Raw genomic sequence first — 21367 nt, 5'->3', positions numbered from 1 at the left:
AAATACATAAAGTGATGTTGCCATAGCAACCAACTTACACAAATCAAGAGGCTACAAGAGTTTGTAGGTATTTTGTTTGTAAAATACCATATTACATTACATATTCTCCGTAACCTGTCCTGCCATTCTATTTGTAGTGTCTTTAGTATGAAACTTAAGAAATATCTGGACCTGAGAAATAAAACTAATTAAAACTAATTGTAGATGTGATGACACATCAAGACAAGGCCTTAGAACAGGACAGGCTTACCCTAAACATAACATAGAGCATAACAAGCCATATAACATGTAATACCGTAGACCTCCCACTGCAATATCACATCTCTATGGCTTACCTTCTGTAGTTTTTCGATCATCTCCTCAATGTTAACATCAGCAGTTTGCAATACTTTGCCTTCCATCTGGGTCAGCCAATCACACAACTCCTTGTTCTTATCATTAAATATGTTCCAGGCGTTGAGACGGTCTTCTATGTCTTGTTTCCGCAGATTGACCTACAACAGATTGGGCCAAACACAATTAGTGTACAACTTATTACACAAGTAATGAGCAGTACGGATGGTGTAATGGTTAGCATTACTTTCTCACAGCACTGAGGTCATGGGTTCCATTCTCACCATGGCCCTAACTGTGTGGAGTTTATATATTCTCCCTGTATGCGTGTGGTTTTCCTCCGGGTACTCCGGTTTCCTCCCACAATCGCAAAATATACTGGTAGGCTAATTGGCTGCCAACAAATTAACCCTAGAATGAATGTGTATATGTACATGTGGTAGGGAATATAGATTGTAAGCTCCACTGGGGCAGGGACTGATGTGAATGGGCAAATATTGGGGTAGATTCTCTAAAACGCTCCGCCCCCTTCGCAATTATAATTATCGCATATGTTCTAACATATGCGATAATTATAGCAAAGGACAGCTCTTGCGTTACGAGCTGTCCTTTGCGGTGAGAGTCGCCGGGTCCCAGCAGGTCCTGTCGGCTCCCCCCTCCCTCCCACACCCGGCGCTGATGCTGCTGCGCCGGGCTCTCCTCCTCCCTGCACCCAGAAGAGGATCAGTGCAGGGAGGAGGTCACAGGTCCGGGCAGCACAGCTCTGTGCTGCCTGGACACAGGTGAGGGGGCGATGCGGGGCGGCGGGGGTCCGTGCGGGGCGGCAGAAGCCCATAGGCTTCTATGGGGCATCCCCAAATTTTTCTGGCGATGCCCCCGCCGGGGGGATGCTTAGTGCATCCCAAAATGAAGTAAAAACCCAGATAACGGGGTTTTTACCGCATTTTTAGCTTAGAGAATCTCCCCCATTATCTGCAAAGAGCTACGGAATATGTGTGCACTATATAAGAAACAGCTAATAAATAGATGATTATAATAAAATATAAATTAAACCAACTTGAAAGATTGCCAAAAAAACTAAAATCATGACAGCAGATAACCATTCTAGCTACTCATCCTACTTAATGTATCTGTGGTCATGCACAGTCTGTTTAGATTCTATTCCATTCATTTACATTAAGCCTTATTCCATATGAATATCACTTTATTAATCCATAAGTATGCAATGTGTATATAGACCACAAATCATCCGCAGCTCGAGCCTGCATATCAGGGGCTGATTGGACATTCCCCTGGGGATAAAATTAACCCCTTCATCTGAAACTTGCCACATTCAAGGGTACCAATTATCTTACTAGCCACAAGACAGCAATTAAGAGCTGGCAAATAACGTTTTCACAATGCCTCTATTAGGGCCAGATGTATCAAGCTTCAAAAAGTGATAAAATGGAGAGTGATAAACAACCAGTCAAGAGAAAATCAGCCACAATGGCTCCTAAAGATATTCTTTATATGTTACAATTATTTCTCTGCCAGACATCAACCGTCCCACGCTACGTGTAAAACCGACATCTGAAATACAGCATCTCTCCCGCACAACTTCCAATATGGTGCAACTCTTGGTACATGCCCATGAGACTGATCTCCCTTTAGGACGTATGCCCAGTTGACATCTGCAAACGCCAAATTTATGAATGCAGAGAGATGTCAGACCCAAGTGAAGATGCCCAAAGTTGTACCATGGCATGAATACGTTTTTGCCCCCATCCTAATTTCTTCTATATTTGAGGATCTAAAACAATTAAGTGTGACAAATACGATTACAGAATTCAATGTAAGACCAAGACAACCTAAGTATAAACCAAAATAGAGTTTTTAAAAGATCATTTCACTTATTGAAGCTAAAAAGTTATCAAACATCAACGGTCCCGATGTTAAATATTAATGGCCCCTTAGGCACGTCCCCCCCCCCCCTTGTCGGAATCCCGACCGCCGGGATTTAGTACCAATCTCTGTTGAATGTAAACAGCACTAAAATATAATCATTCTAGTACAGTTGGCTATAAGGTCTCAACAAGAAATTCAACAGAAAATCCAGAAGAGATGAGAAAGTTATTTAATATAATCAGCCTGAAAAAAGATTTGCAAAGCCAATTCTAGACTCCGATAATCCTGCAACCCATAATAAGAGAGCTAGTATGTCCAAAGGGAGTGAATATTCCCAGGTATGGAAAGCCTACCAAATTTCCTCCAATAGCACACTGACCGCTCATCCAGGAAGTCACTCAAGAACACAGATAAACACCTAGGGTGAGATTTACTAAGCTTGAAAAGTGATAAAATAGAGAGTGATAACCAACCAGCTACTACCTGACATTTTTCAAACACAGCCTGTGAGATCACAGGTAGGAGCTGATTGGCTGGCTTTTTATCACTCTCCATTTTATCACTTTTCAGCCTTAGTACATCTGGCCCTTAAGGAGATGCAGGCCTTGCTCCCATCAGATAATGGGCCAGAGGCACTAAGCTTAAAAAGTGATTATGTGGAAAGTGATAAACAGCCAGCCAATCAGCTCCCACCTGCCATGTGCCTGTGCTTGAAAAATGACTGGCAGGAGCTGATTGGCTGGCTGTTTATCGCTCTCCATTTTATCACGTTTGAAGCTTAGTGCAGCTGGCCCAATGTCAGAATTCATGATTCAACCATAAGAAAGCAAAAATATCATCCATGGGTGAGTTGCAAGGCAAAAATCACCGGTAACCAAGAGGAAAATTAAGGCTGGTCTCCCATTTGACAAAAAAAGACCACATTGATAACCCCAAGCATTTTCCAGCTAATGTTCTGTGGACTGTAGACTAACATCTAGCCTACAGCTAGCAAATATCATTCCACAATTAGAACTTCATACCAACATTCAAACATGGTGGCGCATTGCTGCTCCAGGGCCTGGGAAATAGGGTCATTAGGTCGACAATCATTAGGTTGACGCATGAAAAAGGTGTACATACTGTACATTAGGTCGGCACCAGCAAAATGTCAACATGAGTTTTGCACTTTTTGTTGGCGTCTATGTCGACATGGACACTGTATAAATGTACCGTGTCACCTTTGGGCACGGTGCCTCGCTGCTTTCTGCACACTTTTTTATTCTCCCCTCTATGACAGAGGTTCCCGACACAGGGTACTTGAAAATAATATTGGTGATGGCCGAAGAAGACAACGTTGCGTCACTTACTGTTCAGTCTGCAGCGTCATCAAGGCCGACCAGCAATCCACGGAGAACTACCCGCGCTGCTATCAGGCATCAGCGTTTATCTGCCCTGCGCTGACACAGGTGGAGGAAGTAGCGGCATTAATCCTACAGGCCTTAGCGGTACCCAGGGACAGTGCACAGCCAGCAGCCAGACACGGAGAGACCCGATTCCTGACTGCACACTACTCCTCCGCTACTCCTTAGTATAAGGACACGCATACCGCTCACTTATACTCCGCTCAAAATGACTGTGGATATTTAAAATTGAGAGAAGAGGTACTCATAAATGAAAAGTCTAATCAAGGGGTACGGGAGAGAAAAAAGTTAAGGAACCACTGTTCTATGCCCACTGGGATGGTAAAGTATGAACAAAGTTGTTTTAAAAAAAAAATCATGAAAAACTTATGTCAACCTTTTCTCATGCCGATCTTGTAAACGAGACTACCTTTGTGCTGTGTCGACCCAATGACCCAGAGTGACAGTGTCAACTAATGACCACATACCCTGGGAAACTTACCATAGTTGTTGGCACGACCAATTTTACACTGTATAAGAAGATTTTGTGACAGAATGCCCAACCATTAGTCCATGAGATGAACCTCAAGTGCATTTGGGTTATGCAACTATCTAAATCACAAGAGAAAATCCACCTCTTACTTGCGCAGCAGGAACTAAATTCAAATATTGTAGTGGCTTAGCCAAAGTCCTGATTTGTATCCAGTTTAAAGGCTGTGCCAGGACCTTAAACAGGCAGTTCATGATCGCAATGTGGCCGAATGAAAGCAATTCTGCAAAGATTCCTCCACAGTGAAGTTAAAGTGATGTACTTTTATTAGATGTGGTTACAAATGGGGCTGGTGGCACGATCAGTTAATAAGTTTCGGTGAGGGGCTGTTTATTTTTCACATAATAAGTGATATAAATGTTGTACAACTTTCATTACAATAAATCAATTAAAACTGTATTATGTGTATTTGTTGGTCTGTGATTTAGTTTTGTCGGTACTTGTTTCCTAGAACGGCCACAATTGTTACTACTCGTGTACCTTAAGTTAAGGTACACGAGTAACGCGATGGACCCGATTTCCTTTGAAATCTGGTCCCATTTGCCGGCAAAGGCAAAATCGCGTTGATCTCGACGGTCGCGTGCATTAACATGGCACGCGACCGACGCGATGAACGCGATTTAGCCATAGGGTTCAATGTTAAAATATTTTTAACATTGCAATCGCGTTGATCGCATCGGTCTTGTGCCATTATAATGGCACAAGATGCGATGGACGCGATAAACCACATTTTACATAGGAAACAATGGGAAATGGCCCAATATGGGCCATTTCTCATTTTATATGCCCCCATCATGGGTATTAATTAATGTCCCCCCCATTGTGAACGGCACCCCACGATTGACGCTAACCCGAAGTGTGGCGAGCGTAGCGAGCCCGTGAGGGGCGGCGGTACGCGTCCTCCGACCTTATCATACCCCTACTATCCACGTCGGCGTGGAGTTGAGAATATAAAGTGTGGCGAGCGCAGCGAGTCACCGAGCCCGAAGCGTGGCGAGCGCAGCAAGCCCCGCGTATACTTGTGAAGTTATGCGCATGCGCTCGCCACGCTTCGGGCTCACCACTTTATATTCTCAACTCCACGCCGACGTGGAAAGTAGGGGTATGAAAAGGTCGGAGGACGCGTACCGCCGCCCCTCGCCACACTTCAGGTTGGCGTCAATCGTGGGGTGCCGTTCACAATGGGGGCATTTGAGCCATCAGGGGGGGTTAAAATTGGGGTCTGGGGACAATTTTACATTGATTTCAATGTAAAATAGGGTCCCAGGGACCCTATTCACATTTGAATCAATGTAAAAATCGGGAAATTTTTCCGACCTGATCAAAATCGGTGTGGCCGTGCTACGAAACAAGTACCGTTTTGTCTAAAAATCTAAAACAAATAAGTGCGTCAAATGTGCAAAATAAGAGAAACTGGAAGGGGCAAGAAGTTTTTCGCACCACTGCTAACACGTACTAGATGCCCAGACATACATGAGACTCCGGGGTAGATGTATGAAGCAGTGATAAGAGTGGAGAAGTGTGCTGGTCGATAAGTTGCCCATGGCAACCAGGCAGCGGCTACCTATAATTTTTTAGAATGTACTTTATAAATGTTACTTCAAAGCTGTGTGGCCAACAATTAGTCAATCAGTAGGGAATGTTTTCAGCCACAACTCGTTATACTAGCGGTTGCGTAATAGGCAATGAAACAGATGCAGGAATTTATACCATACGCCCTTCTGTAAGTTCCCTTAGGTTTTAAAATTAAGCAACTGCAGTAGGGCTACCAGGTTGTCACATCATTGACACGTAATGCCCCACAGGGGGCAGTACTTTCCGCGATTGTGTTGTCATGGCTGCTATTAAATGATGAGATTACCATTATTGCACAGTGGAAGGCCACGATGACACAAATCAATGTTGACCGCATTATCGTCTGGCTAATTGTTGGGTTGCGTCCAGCTCTAAGAGACCTCCAGAAGGCCGAAAGCGCAACCTGATTTTCTGGAGCCTCGTGGCTGTTCTGGGATAAGTAGAAATGCTGGAAAGAGGTGTGTACACACTGGACGATGCAGTGAACAATATAGGACATTTTAGCCCTTCTGAGCTACATCGTTCATATCGCCCAGGACGGGATTCTCTAATAACCCTGGCAGCACATCGCCGGCACTCGCAGTGTTAATAATCGCATATGCAGTAACATATGTGATTAAAAAGCGATGGCCGGCATTGTGCTGCGGGTCCCCCCTCCCTCCCTGAACCCTTACCCGGCGGTATGAGGGCTCAGTTTCCTCCTCCATGCACCCGGAAGCTGTGCAGGGAGGAGGAGTTCACTGGTCCGGGCAGCACAGTAACATATTTGACGATATTGCTTATGGGTGTGGTATGGGACTCCGACAGTCGGGATCCCGACAGTCATTATCCCGACTGGCCAGAGTCAGACAGCATGGCGAGTGCAAAAAAAGCCCCTTGCGGGCTCGCTGCGCTCAAAAACAAGATTTGTGCAATTTATCTGCGCTGATGCCCGGAGGCAGCCAGCACCAGTGCACGCGAGCGAGCCACCTATTCTATTCTCCCTCTATGGGGGTCGTGGACCCCCACGAGGGAAAATAGCGGGTGGCCGTCGGGCACCCGGCTGTCAGCGTTTTGACAGTCGGGATCCCGACGTCGGGTAAATGATTGTCGGGATCCCGACTGTCGGGAACCCGTCCGGCACCCATTGCTTTTAGTAGCCATTACTAGACACTTGTTGCTGTAGACTATTTGAGGGTTCTATGAATATACAGTATATAGATTATATGCATGAATAACAGTCTAGCAATACAGTATTGCTCTAATCATTTTTAAAAAGGTACCACTAAAACCCACCTGGTAATAACATTGCTTGCTATATGGCCTGCAATCTTCTATGCAGTCTTAAGAAACAGCTATAATATTAACATATGATTACAGGCAACACACAGAGATGACCAGCAGCCACTTTAAAAGTATCAGAAAGTATATTTCAGGGTTGTTTTCAATACCTGAAGTCAAAATTACCTCATGAATTGAGATATTTGTATTTTGTGGGTTAGCCGTGTGTGCATATGGCGAGTCGTCCTATAATACGCTTAGATTGACAGGACTTTTCAGCACATACATTAAAATACAAGTTAATCCATTTAACCAGCTTGCCCTAATTTACACAAAAGATCACCAGCAAAGGAAACAGGTCAAAATTGATAATTAAAACATGGCATTTACACATTTTACCATACAAAGGGCTCTGCTCAAAGACATAGCATATAAATGTCATGCTATTTTGATTTATTTTAATATGGGGGGGGGATCAAATTATTCCATTTGCTATTAAATTAGGATGCAAACAAGAAAGACAAAGCAAATACCATAAAACAGCACAACATAAAACACAACATAATAGCACAAAGACAAAACACTTACAACAGTAATGATATATAAATATCACATACATCAACTCATTATTCAGGCTGCAAAAGGACATAAAAAGGGAAATCTCACATTTAAGAACAGAAAAAGTTGCTTCAGTGTCATGCATTCCCTTATAACATGCTGGGCAGCAGAGAGGCCAGGACAGTGTAACATAAACATCCACAAGTTACTCACCCTGAGGCATAACTCTTCCCATTGCCTGTGCAAAGCCTCCACTTGATTTTTCAGAACCATCCCATCCTCTGCGATGATATATTGTGATAATTCGGTCTTCATGTTTTCCAGATCTCTCAAACTATCGCCCCATTCATCCAGCGCTTCCTGGAGCTCCTGCATTGGAACACAGGGGGACAATCCACACAGCTCAGCCCTGGCTTTTTTTGCAAACCTGTTTAATCTTGTGATTGGTGTGTGTGGGGGAGGGGTAGTAAGGAAGGCTGCTGGGTGCGTAAACCAGCACAATGGCTGTGAGACAATGCACAGCCTCACCAGTTGCATGTCCTTGCCATCTGCATCACAAGCAAAGCCAGCTGCAGGAGGCTGCTGAGCTGGTCTCAGCTGGCACTGAAGGTGTTAAGGCAAAAAAGTAGCAAGGACTACATAAAGCAATACATACTGTACTATGGCACAAGTGGTAGTAACTACACTCTCCTCACATCTAAACACTGCTTAAAGTTTACACTAGTTTGCAATAAATAGTATGTGCTGGGGACTTTCTACACTTGTTCTTACAGTGTATCTTTACTATTAGCAAAATCAGCATAATTGTTGCTTCACAGGTCTCAAGTGGAATACGGTCACCCTATTTAGGACGACATTCATTGGGTCGACCACTGAAGGTCGACATGGCTTATGTCGACACAGGAAATAGGTTGCCTTGGCAAACAGGTTTGGAAGGTAGACAAGCATTAGTTCGACAATAGCAAGGTTGACAGTCAAATTGTCGACATGAGTTTTTCATGTTTTTTTTTTGAGCCGACGTGTCGACAGGCAGTATTTCATGCATTACCATCCACTAAGGCATGTTGGGAGAATAAAAGCGCCGTGCCAGAAGCATGGTGAGCGCAGCGGTACACTTAGGCGGTGTCCATGTCGACTGACAACATTTAGGATAAAAAAAAAGTGACCCTTTTGACTGTCGGCCTAATGCTTGTGCCGACCTTTCAGCGCTGTCAACCATAGCCATGTCAACCTATTTTGTGTGACAACCTAAGCCATGTCCCCTTTCAGTGGTTGACCCAATGCATGTCGACCTAATATATGTTGACACAATGACCCATACCCGTCTCAGGTTTAATTCCCAGCAAGGTCATATATGTGTAGAGTTTATATGTTCTCCCATGTTTCAATGTGTTTTCTCTGGTTGCTATGGTTTCCTAACGGAATAAAAACATACTGGTAGTTGAAAGTGGTATGAATAGAAGGATAGACATCGTCTCCGTCGGCAGCCAATAGGTCGACACCAAAAGGTCAACTTGCAAAAGGTCGACATTGACAAAACATCGACACAAGTAAAAGGTCTACATGTCGACACATGAAAAGGCTGACATGAATATTTACATATTTTGTAAACTCCTGAGTATGTGGAGCGTGTACCTCGCATGGTTGCCATGCTTTTTTAAGTGTCGACCATTGACCATATTGACCTTATGCTTGTAACTACCTTTTGACAGTGCCAATCCAGTGCATGTCAACCTTTTGTCAACGGCGAACTTGTGCATGTCTCCCTTGTGGCATTGACCTACGTCACATAATTGGATTTTGTTATGTACAGTACATGTACAATCTGCTTTATTCCTCTGCAATCTCAGGACCTCTTCCAGCTCCATACGTTACAGTGGAGACTGGCTGGTCTAATACACCTTGTACTTCCATGTACAGGTATATACCTTAATGGGCTCCTTAGCTCTGTGTAGGTCCTCGTGGAGCGTTGGCAGTGGCTCGTCTACTCTCATTTTCAGTGTATGAAGAGCCTGTCTTCTGTCCTCAATCTTCTGTTCCAAATGCTCTCTCTTCTAAAGAAGGCAACAAATGAGACCATCGCCACATGTGTAGTATACCATATCAGTATGGAAAATGACTTCTTAGCACACATACAGGTACAATAGGTAAATGCAATGGGGGGTTTCCCCCTTCCTCACAACCTGGCCAGCGGCCAATACATGCAGTATAATGGGCAGGATGGAGCTGCTGCACATGCCCAGTGGTAGCAGGTTTTCCTACCAGGTCTGCTGTGTGTGCGCGTGCGCGTGTGTGTGTCTATGTGTGTGTATGCCTGTGGATGTGAGTGCTCACTCATCACACCAGAGAGGGGCTCTTGTAATTCCCCTTTCACAATGACAAATATTTCCCAGGTTATTGCACATAAACACGAAACAACCGGGGAAACTGGTCAGTGTGAAAGGGTCCCCAACGATTATCTCAGGATTAGCTTTCCGGTTTTTCAACCCAGGTCTTGCTTAGGGTTGGACCCAGAACGCTCGCGGGCAGTGTGAAAGAGTAACCCGGGTCGATGTGATGGACCCGTTCCCTGCACTGTAAAGGCGTAGCTGGGAGCTGCTGTCATATCCCAGCGCCACCCCAGCCCCGCCTCCCGATTAAGTCACCAGCCCAGCTTTATGCCGGGTCGGGCAGCAAGTGTGAAAGCGCACGAAAGCCGGGTCGCACCCGGGATTTTGTACCCGGCTTGCAAGCGCTTTCCAGTGTGAAAGGGGTATAAGTGGCTTACCGTGATCCCTGCATGTCTTATGTACTGTAATACATAAACTGTACATAATTTGGGGCAGACTACAGCTCATTACATGCTAATTATGCATCCTTCATGGTCTGGCTCCAATCACACTAAAATGAAACTTTTGGAAACATCCCTCCACAAATCCTGCATTATAGTAAATTGAACATACTATGAATTCAGGGGTATAGATCATTAGGTCTACCAGAGAATGGTCGACATGCAGAAAGATCCACATGGGTTTAGGTCGACATGGGTGTAGGTCGACACAGGCATTAGGTTGACATGGGGTTTTTCACTGTTTTTTCCCCGAATTTCAACACAGGACACAGTCAACATGGACACTGAACCGTAGCACCGTGTCCCCTCGCATGGCTCGCAGCACTCGCCATGCTGCTGTCACACTTTTATTCTCCCACCACGCCCTAGTGGATGGTAGGACATGAAATCCCGCCTGTCGGCAAATGTCGGCTAAAAAAAACAGTGAAAAACCCCATGTCGACCTTTTGACTGTCAACCTTGCCCATGTCGACATAATGCATGAGTCGACCTAATGACCTGTGTACCTAATGACCGTATCCCGGATTCAGCATGCCTTGGCTGTGGCTGTAGAAATGATGCTCACATTAGGACTGCCAGAATATCAGCTACTTCACACCAGAACCTGCAGCTAATAATGATGGAATGCATTCAAAAATCACACCCTAAAGCATCCTAGGTTAGGGTTTAGAACAGGAATGTCCTACCTGCTTCCCTCCAGCTGTTGTGAAACTACAAGTCCCATCATGCCTTGCCACAGTTTTGCTATTAGAGAATGCTAAAACTATGGCACGGCATGCTGGGATGTGTAGTTTCACGACAGCATGTTTGGAACCTTGCCACAATTCTTATACAGGAGAAAGTAAACCTCAGCCAGCTTCCAGTATTATCCAGCATTAGCCAGTGTCATTTACCTGAGCAATGTCATTAAAGTGGGTGACAATAGCATGTAACTGCAGTGCTGTGTTCTCCCATAGATCCTGAAGTTTGGTCAGATCCTGCTGAAGAACATCTTTGCATTCCGGTGTAGCGACTGTAAGTAGGTCTTTGCCATTGCTGATGGCTTTGTAGTAACTGGGCTGGAACCTCTTGAGCTGTTGCTCCTTGTCCTGGATAGAAAACAATTGCACATTAAGGGGGTAATATATGAACTTGTCTGAGGAGCGGAGAAGTTGCTCACGGCCACCAATCAAACATTAGCTAGTATTTATCATGTACATTCTGTAATATGATAAGAAGCAGCTTACTGGTTGCTATAGGCAACTTCTAATGCTAACGAAATACACAGCACCTTCCAAGACACTGCACATGGGGGGGGGTGATGATCACAGAAGGAACGTGTTACCTATAAACCTAGCAGCCTGTAGCATATGGGTTCCACCCAAGTACCAAGAAACAATGGGTCGAATTCAGACATGCTCACTACGCTGTGTATATTTGGAGCCTTGCAAACTGGTTAATGCCGCCTTGGCGAAGGCATGCCCCCCCCGCTCCCAAAATTCCCTCACCCTTTACACATCGGCTCGCATGTGTCCACACAGACGGAAAACCCTTTGATGGTTAATTGCCTTCTAATTATATTTCCTCTGGTCGCAGCCGAAAAGAAGCCCCATGATCATTCACACATTGGGGGTGATTCTAATGTACTCAGAAAGGGCCGAATTTGGTCCCGTTCCGATGTTTTGGGGACTGCACATGTGCAAGGTCTTTGATGCGGATGTGCAGCGTCCCTTTGCGAACGGCTTTGACGACTTGCATAGTCGCCGAGGCAGTTTGCAGGGATCAGGGTGGACCGGGGGCAGACAGCGACGGCATAGGTGACTATTTATGTTTTTGCTGGTGGGTGCTCAAGCCAAAAATATAGGGGAGTGGCTTCATGGGAAAGGGGCGTGGCCACAAAATAATACTGATTTATATTACGCAGCACATATGTCTCCAATATTCAAATGATGGCAACAGTGCCAAATACATAAATACCCCCACAGTGCCAAATACATAAATGCCCACACAGTGCCAAATACATAAATGCCCACACAGTACCTGTGCCAGCGACGAGGGAGGGGGGAGTGCAGTGGGACACGGGCGGGTGGGCCGCTGCTGAGCGGGTGGGTGCTCATGAATTTCCGTGGATGCCCGGGCCCTCAAGCACCCACAGAATCGGCACCTATGGGCACAGCATTTCATGAATGTCCCCATAAAAACGCTGGGCGTTCCCATGGGTACACGGGCGGGATGAGGTGTGCCAGGGGTGGGCGTCAGCCGCCCGCCTGATCTTTATCCCGGCGGCTGCGGATAAAAATCCACTGACTTTTTGCGAAGCCAGGAGAAACCATTCGATGCTCGGGACCATCGAATGAATTCTCCTGCAGCGGTGGCATGCGAGGGGGTGTGTCAGTTACACAACCCCTTGCATGGTAGTGATGGGGCTCAGCAGTGGGGGAGGAAGGGGGGGGGGGGTTCTCTGGCACTCTGTAAGCTGCGATCCTCGAATCAGCCCCATTATCTCGAAATCAAAACCTCCTGTCCCATTCCTACATTTCTTGTACATACTATGTTATTATAATACATGTAAATGAAACCTGCCTTGAAATGATACTGGAATTTCCCTGCGTTGAGCAGACTGTGACATTTCTGGCTGCGGACATTGGAAACGACATCTTGTAAGCCAAGCAAATATTTCCCAAGCCTTTGTTGTGAGACTCTGAATTGCCGCCATTGCTTCAGAAGGACGGTGATCTCCCTCTTCCTCTGCTGCACCAGCCGGATCACGCTCTGCCACTTCTCTTTTAAGGAGGTAAGCTTTAAAATGAACTCATTTCTGTGAAAAAACACATGATGTATACTCATTTTAATATTTATACTTATTTTAGACCCTGTGGGGCCCCTCAAACAAACCGGGCCCCATTATTTAGCACCTGTCTTATTACCGTATATGGAAACACATGACATGGGGATGCATACAGGGTCTGGCAGCATTAGGAGGAGGGTTAAGCTGAAGGAGGGGTGTTAAGTTAGGCTGCGGGAGGTGGCAATAAGAGTTATGGAGCCCATAGACGGTCCGTTTTAGCCGGCTCCGTTTTGTACTATGCGATGCGCGCTCCCGCGCATCACATAGTACGGTACAAAAAGTATGTGCTGCACATACTTTTTGTACTAGGTACACATCGTATCGGATCGCAGTGCATGCACAAAGCATGCACAAGGCATGCGATCCGATACGAGGGGTACTTTAAAAGTACAAAACGGACCGGCAAAACGGACCGTGTATGGGGGGCTTTAGGCTGAGCCATGGAATTTAAATAGCTCCTAAAATCTCTGATATTTTGACCGTTGGCGCTGTTGACATCACGACCATTGGGATTGGGATTGCCGGGACTTTGCACCCAACCACATGACAATATATGGCACTTCAGCAGTGTATATAGGGACACATTATTGATTACAGGGTCCCACATGGTATTACATGTACAGTATATCAGGGCACAGGATATGAGAGAGATGCATATGAAACAGGACCCAATACCAGATATACATGCCATACCGAAACCATTGGTTGCGTCTCCCATTTTTACATACAGAAGCAGTAGGGGGACATATTATACTAACCGATGCTCCTCTTTCTCTGACTCCAAGACACTCAAAGCTTTGTTCACAAAAGAAGGTAAAATGTGTTCATTGATGGCAATCTCAGCGTGAAGTCTCTGCAAAATAAAACACCATCATTGTGCAGACAGATAACAGCAGCAATGTGGGACGTTGTGGCCCATTCGCCAGCAAATACGCCCGTCAGTACAGGAAATGCACACAAGCTGCCAGTAGCATTTTGCATCTTCCGGTAGGCGACAGATGGATGCACCTATGAGCTTGGTACCGCATGCAAACCTTATCTGTCCATTGGGATGGGATAGCGAATTGGTATAAGGTAGAGACTATCCAACTATCAAGGACACGACCTTTTGACTGTCAACCTTACCCATGTCGACCTAAGGCCTGATGACTTTCAGTGGTCAACACAATGCATATTGACCTTAATGGAGTAAATCTAAGGACTGTATACCGACTGATGATACAAGACGTCTAATGCAAAGCGACTACAATGCCGATGGGACCCCAAGCTGAGTCTGGTGCCCTGATTCTACTAACAAGTCAATAGTTCCCACAATCGCTGCATTTTCCCACTTGGGGTCATCATACCGTTTTGCAAGACCCCGTACCTCGTACACTTCCTGCTGCTTTCTCAGTTCTTCAAATGTCCCTGCGATTCCCACCGTCAAACTGTTCTCCATCTTCTCCAGACTCTGCATCCATGTTTCATAATTCTGGAAAAAGTTGTTTTTTTCTAGCTCAATCATCCGCTGTTCCCTGTTTTAAAGAAATTATTATTACTCATTAACTACAAAGTTATATCACATAGACTTTCATGACAGAATAGGGTTACCCGGCCATGTACTAAAGGTAAAGATTTTTTTCAGCTCTCTGTCTGACTGGTGGACAACAATTGTACAAGTTGCCCAAAACAACCAATAAGATTCTACCGTTTATTTTGTAGAATGTGCTTGATAAATTATATCTAGAAGCTGATTTAAAGTGGTTTAAAAAGTGACAGTTGGAGCTGATTATCACTTCTCCTCCCTTATCACTGCCACATACATCAACCCCTAAGTGCATGATGTAATGAAGTCCGAGTTCAGCACCTGTGTGGGATACCGGGAGAATTCCGTTTTTTTTTTTTCCAAGGGGCAATCATTGAATACAATGTGTAGAGGAAGGATGCGCAGGAAGGAGTTCACAGTGAACAAGCTTCTCTAAGCGAAACGTACGTCAAGTCAAGAAAACCACGTGACTGAGGTCTGCAGCTCAGCCGGCTAAGACTCTACTAGTGGCGTGGAAGGACTTGGAGCAGGACCTAGTCTCCGGCACCCGCCCAGGAAAAAGGACGGTATAGGACACTGGGACACGTGCATCGACACCGCCCAGGAGATCGGGCGCAGTGTAACAAGCTCCCCAAATATCCAGTTATTCCAAGAGGGAGATGGTATCATTAACAAAGGGGATCCACCCTGCTCCTTTATTTGCTTTTTTTCAGCAATTCTCATGGTCATGCAGAGATGGGACTTTTCATTGCAGCTACTTATTACCAAGCAATCAAAAGGGTAGAATCTTGCATTCTAGAAATGCTCATTTCTTGTTCCACATTAATCAGCCCCTGCAGATAGATTCAGCATTGGAGCTCCTAACTGCCACTATTCATTATGATGTATGAACGAAATAACTGATTGCAGATATTTTGTCAAGCATTTACAGGGGAAAGGTGATTTCTGACTTTGAAGCGTTTCTAATAGTATCACTCTAACTATCTGCTACATATATATGCAACATTGTAGCTCAGAAGGCACAGCCTATCATCCCTGTGAAAGGGGCTGTAAGTGCAGCTCAGCTATAGCAACAGAGTAGCATTACAGTAGAACGGCTATCAGTATATATGTATTATGTTTCTACATCATAATCGTTCCAATGCTATATAGTAGCCATTATATGTAGCAATTACCATACTGTACATCTACAAACAGCTGGCACACTAAAAAGTAAATCCCCCCCCCCCCTGACCAATACATTTGGGCAATTTACAAAGTGCTCATTTGAATTGTGGTGTTCTTCTGATTAGAAATAGTGATATACACCATTCAGACTATGCATGAATAATTACATTCCCTTTCCGGAGTGTGTATTGATGCAATGTTTCCTGACAACATTATCTGCAATATAAAAAGTAGATACCCACTGGCTGTAATCAAACATACGGTCCTACCACACTAACTACGCCCAAACTCATGCTGCACATGAAAGCTAAGAAGTGTTGGGCCGGGCTAGTACCAGAAGGGGAGACCTCAAGGGAATACCCAGGTACCGTATGTCTGTGCACGCACAGAAAATATCGCCTAAAGGGTTTATTGCATAAGTGTCTAACTGCATCCCATGGACAAAAGACAGGTGACCTATGATTTAAGCTACCATTATATAATCACTTCTGTTACATGGTGAATTATGATGGTATGAATAAAGGTCCTCCTATGTCAATACATTCATACCCCTTTCACACTGCAGCTCTTAACCTATATATTGTCGACAGGGCCGGTGCAAGGCACCGGAGCGCCCCAGGCGAGTCGGGGTGGGGGCGCCCCGGTGCCGGGGGGGGGGGGTTTGTACCTGTCCTTCGGCTGTGTATATAAAGCTTGCGACAGCGGGGGGTCCCTGCAGTCAAGAAATAACGAGCGCTATCCGCCTGGCTACGCGGAAGCGCTTCTGTTGTGAAAACACTGGCCGCACGGCGCACGCTGATTGGCTGAATCTCAGCCAATCAGCGTGCGGCCAGTGTTTCCACAACAGAAGCGCTTCTGCGTAGCCAGGTGGATAGCGCTTGTTATTTCTTGACTGCAAGGGGGGGGGGGGGGGAATGCCGCCCTCCAGTGACCGGCGCCCTAGGCAAATGCCTAGATTTGCCTAGTGGTGGCGCCGGCCCTGATTGTTGATTTTTTAGCCATTTAAAATGCTTAGAGCTGCAGTGTGAAAGCTCCAGTCTGCACTTACTGGTTACACATAACCGGTATTTGCAAACGCGTAAAAAGCAGAGTCCTACACTTTTTTATGCAGTGTGAACGGCTCTGAACGGTATTTAGGACTCAGGCAGCATAGACACTGAGACAGCGCAGTGCATATTTAATGAGCGGGTCCGCTCATTACATATTTGCAAATTTAATAATTAAAGGGCAATGATCCCTGTTAAGCCTTATTATCTGGAAGAAACACATATAGCAGGCAGGAGACTGTCATCCCAGGAGAAAGACATGGCTGATGCTAGAACGCTACACAGACTACATGCACTGGGTGTCAGTGTTGAGGAAAGGTCAAGATTTTGCTGTACACATTCTATGGGTGCCGGACGGGGTCCCGACAGTCGGGAACCCGACATGCATTTACCCGATGTCGGGATCCCGACTGTCAAAACACTGACAGCCGGGTTCCTGACGGCCACCTGCTATTTTCCCTCGTGGGGGTCCACGACGCCCATAAAGGGAGAATAGAATAGGTGGCGAGCGCAGCGTCCCCGCAAGGGGCTTTGTTGCGCTTGCCATGCTGTCTGAGTCCGGCCAGTTGGGATCCCGACTGTCGGACCATTATACACACCTCATGTTTCATTTGTATGTACTTCAGAAATGATTACATCATAACGTAGCCAGGCTTCACAAACCTACATTGTGTATGGGTGATATGAATAATCCCATGTATGTAAAATACTGACCGCTTGCATCATACTGCATCATCTGGTGTACTCTACCGTAAACCAGCCTCATGTATATTTTGTATTACAATAATAGTGGTTACATCCTCCATTGAGACTGTGGGGTAGATGTATGAAGCGGTGATAAGGGAGGAGAAGTGAGCCAGAGGAGAAGTGTCCCATGACAACCAATCAGCACTGAAGTAACATCTATAGTATAATATAAAATGATACAGAGCAGCCGATTGGTTGTCATAGGCCACTTCTCCACAGGCTCACTCCTCCTCCTTTATCACTGCTTCATACATCTACCCCTGTTGTAACGGAAGCTGCTAAGTCACAATGGAGACGGATGTTTCTTAGCAGAGGTGGCTAAGGACAGGAGAGGGCCAGTGTGCAGGCTCCGCGTAGGCTTGGTCTCGGTTATGGTATATATATGGTCGACCACTAATAGTTGACAGTGAGTAGGTTGACACCTAAGAATGGTCACACTAGGTTGATATTGTCAGTAGGTCGACACAAGCAAAAGATAGACATGAAAAGGGTCGACACAGGAATGTCGACCTAGTGTATTACAATCATTTGTAGGTGTCGACTTACTCACTGTCGACCATTAGTGGTCGACCTAGACATTGTGGACCTGCTGACTCTTGTCTCTGTCAGTACAGAAGACTCTAGCTTTGTGATAAGTGTGTACTGCACATGCATAGGTTTCAGGGTACATGGGGCCAGGTGCCATGTTTTCGGAGACTTCTCTATGGCGCATGTACAAATCACCAGGTAAATGGACGCCTCACAATTTTCACAAGTGCTATTTGCCGCTTTGAAGTGGTGATGGAAAGCATCGATGTTTTGGAACAAAAGGAACACATGTATTGCATGCTGACCATGCTGCAAGAATGCAAGACGCAACAAGCTTGTATCGGATTACATCCTTGATACTCCAGCTGTTGTTGAACTACACATCCCAGCATGCTCTGCTTCGGTTTTGCTAATTGGCCATGCTAAATCTGATGCAGAGCATGCTGGTATGTGTAGTTCAACAACAGCTGGAGTGTCAAGGTTAGCCATCAAGGGATTACATGCAGATAATGGGGACACTAACTTCACCCCTAAATAATGTGGAAGAAATGAGGCTACATTATAATATCCTGTGGAAATCTAATGCAATATGCAGTACAGCTGAAACGCTTAAGGCTATTACATGTAGTCTGATGCCGCAGTTGGTTGTGAAAAATGTCCCAAAATGGGAGTTCTTTTGAAGATTGGATGTTGCCGATAGCAACCAATCAGATTACATCTATTATCTGCTAGAAGGTGCTACATAAATAAGAAGTAGAACATCCCATCTCCAATAGAACTCCCATTGTAGTAAACATACCCCTTTGGAGGAAGGGCTAACAATTATTTGATGGACATGTCTGCCAGAAGCAGCAGTCAGTATTCAGCTGCATGTGAATAATAATTTTGTGTATTTTAGGGTATTGTAAAATTAGAGTATCTTTATATAAATTTACTATCACGTGATTTGAATATTAGTACAGTATTTACTTTATACAAGGTTAACATTTTCTTTATAAATTATGATGCTCACCTACAATCTTCTAGCGCTGTTGCTATGGTTTTAGTCCACATACGATTGAGGTTCTGTAGTGACATCTGGGTGCGGTCATCAAGGGGAAGCGTGAAAATCTCCTCATTCAAATGGTCAACATCATTGGTTAATTCGCTAAGTTCCAAAAGATGCTTCTATATAATCAAACACAAAGGGTCATTCTTTATTAATTACTACCCAGTCTCAACAACCATTACGCTGATTTATTAATTACATACCTTTATCACTTCAGACTTTTCCTCCTTTTCCTTTTCAGAAAGACAAACATGGCCGACCACATCAGCTGACAACTTCACATTTGACTGGAGTTTTTCTAGGTCACTTTTGAATGACTCAACCTCATTCTGGATGGACTAGAAAATGTATTTAAAGCATTAAACTCACATTTCCACAATTCTAAGTTTTCAGAGTTTTCTGCATATAATAATGTTGATGTTACTGAAAAAAACGATTTTCCCATTTTTGGATAGTTTTGTGAAGAAAAAAAAGCATTATTTGCCACTGTGCACAGCAACAGTAATGTAATATATATATATATATATAGGGTTTTTACTTTATGAATCACGATTAAAAAAGAAAAAAAATTAAAAAAATTTACATACATGCAATTGTACAATTATGAATAGTGTGGTATATTAGCCCAATTAAATTAAAAATGCTTTTATACTAATTTGAAGATTCACTATAAAAGTCATTGCTTCTTCTTGATTTAAGTTGCTGCTTAACTGGGCGTCCTCAGTCTCACAGAAGAATTGATGAAGGAGTAGGGAATAGGAATAGTGTGTATGTTTTAAGGTGAGCTCACCTGCCCCGATGTTCCCAATTATGCTGGGGGAACTGTGTACCTTGCCAGACAGCCCAGTTCTCCGTTAAAGGCACTCGACAGCTGGGCGGGCGCTGCAGATTGCCGGCACAGCGTGTGGTCCAATCCACCCTCTACTCTCCAGCCTCCCCGTGGCAGTAAGGTACAATGTATCCTGCAGCGCCGCACACAAATTGGGAGGACTCCCTCTCCTGCCCCAGGCAACCAAGCGGGACACAGCCGACAGGTGTCCAGCAGTTACAGGTACGATCTTGCGTCAGTGTCTGGGCAGGCAGTGTGGGTTCTGATTTCGCCGTAATGATATGCCTCACTTTGATAGTGTGTGGGCGTATGGGTGCTGATGCGGCGGTCGTGTCCTGGACTGGGGGGCAATGCCCTTGGGTGGATGATGAATGATTTGAATTTGCCGGCAATGGCAGATGGTGTCACAGTTTCGGGTTCTCCTCAAAGCTTCCTAAACGCGTTTCGCCACGTTCACGTGACTTTCTCAATAGGAGCGAAAACACAATGTGTTTAGGAAGCATTGAGGAGAACCCGAAACTGTGACATCGTCTGCCATTGCCGGCAAATTCAAAGTATTAATACCATCACGGTCCATAGTGCAATTGTTTTTTCCTTGATATTTACCATTGTATCTGGGCCCCCAAACAGAAGGGTCCCACCAATAGCTGCAGGGGACCGTAGATAGGTGGTTGCAATCCTGTGAAATACCGCGACAACCACCACTCACTTGTCATATTTAATATCAAGCGCCTTACATTGTATTTTTTTTACTTTTGTCTGTGGCCATTTGCATACTGAACCTTTCTATGTCTTAAGCTTCTGAAAATTATACAGTACCGTGAAAAGAAAGGTCAAATAGAAAAAGAACCGAGCTGAAAATAAACTTGCCAGTGTCCTACTAATGTATCATAATAATTATTGCCTAATTCAGAAAAAACGTACGTGTAAAGATCTCCACAACTTGTCACACACTGAATGGACTCTGATCAATACGGGAAAACTTTACATACAAAGCTTCTAAAGAACGCAGTGGTGTGGTAACCAAAAGCAACCAAATAGTTCAGCAACTGTGTAGGGCAGTGTAATAAATAAAAAACAACATATGGGGTACATCATGTATCACATTTTCAATGGAATACATACAAATGGAGCCGCTCTCATTAGAGCGGCTTCTTTCGATTCTATCACCATCCGTCAGGTACCGCCATCTGTCGGAATGGGGCCTGTGGCCCATTCATTCAGCGGCACAAAATTTGCCCCCTTCCCCGATGTTTGGGGTTTGCACATGTACGT

General features: G+C 44.9%; 1 protein-coding gene and 1 pseudogene across 6 annotated transcripts in view; one reads left to right on the top strand and one right to left on the bottom strand.

Annotated features, from left to right (window-relative positions):
• SYNE2 (spectrin repeat containing nuclear envelope protein 2) overlaps positions 1 to 21367 on the bottom strand; it is a 351025-nt gene that overhangs the window by 67671 nt on the left and 261987 nt on the right. For all 6 annotated transcript variants that reach the window (XM_083167027.1, XM_083167022.1, XM_083167024.1 and 3 more), the window contains 9 exons: positions 19467 to 19601; positions 19228 to 19382; positions 14569 to 14716; positions 13961 to 14055; positions 12938 to 13172; positions 11269 to 11463; positions 9474 to 9599; positions 7759 to 7914; positions 336 to 494 (listed from right to left, as the gene is read on the bottom strand). In XM_083167027.1, coding sequence (XP_083023153.1) covers positions 336 to 494; positions 7759 to 7914; positions 9474 to 9599; positions 11269 to 11463; positions 12938 to 13172; positions 13961 to 14055; positions 14569 to 14716; positions 19228 to 19382; positions 19467 to 19601 — 1404 coding nt within the window. The remainder of the gene's footprint in view (positions 1 to 335; positions 495 to 7758; positions 7915 to 9473; positions 9600 to 11268; positions 11464 to 12937; positions 13173 to 13960; positions 14056 to 14568; positions 14717 to 19227; positions 19383 to 19466; positions 19602 to 21367) is intronic.
• On the top strand, positions 16150 to 16270 carry LOC146050863 (5S ribosomal RNA; annotated as a pseudogene).

The sequence above is a fragment of the Crinia signifera genome, chromosome 12 (genome assembly GCF_055691185.1).
Source record: "Crinia signifera chromosome 12, ASM5569118v1, whole genome shotgun sequence".
Classification (NCBI taxonomy): Eukaryota; Metazoa; Chordata; class Amphibia; order Anura; family Myobatrachidae; genus Crinia; species Crinia signifera.
Note: the sequence above shows the minus strand (reverse complement) of the source record. Positions and strands in the feature narration are given on the sequence as shown.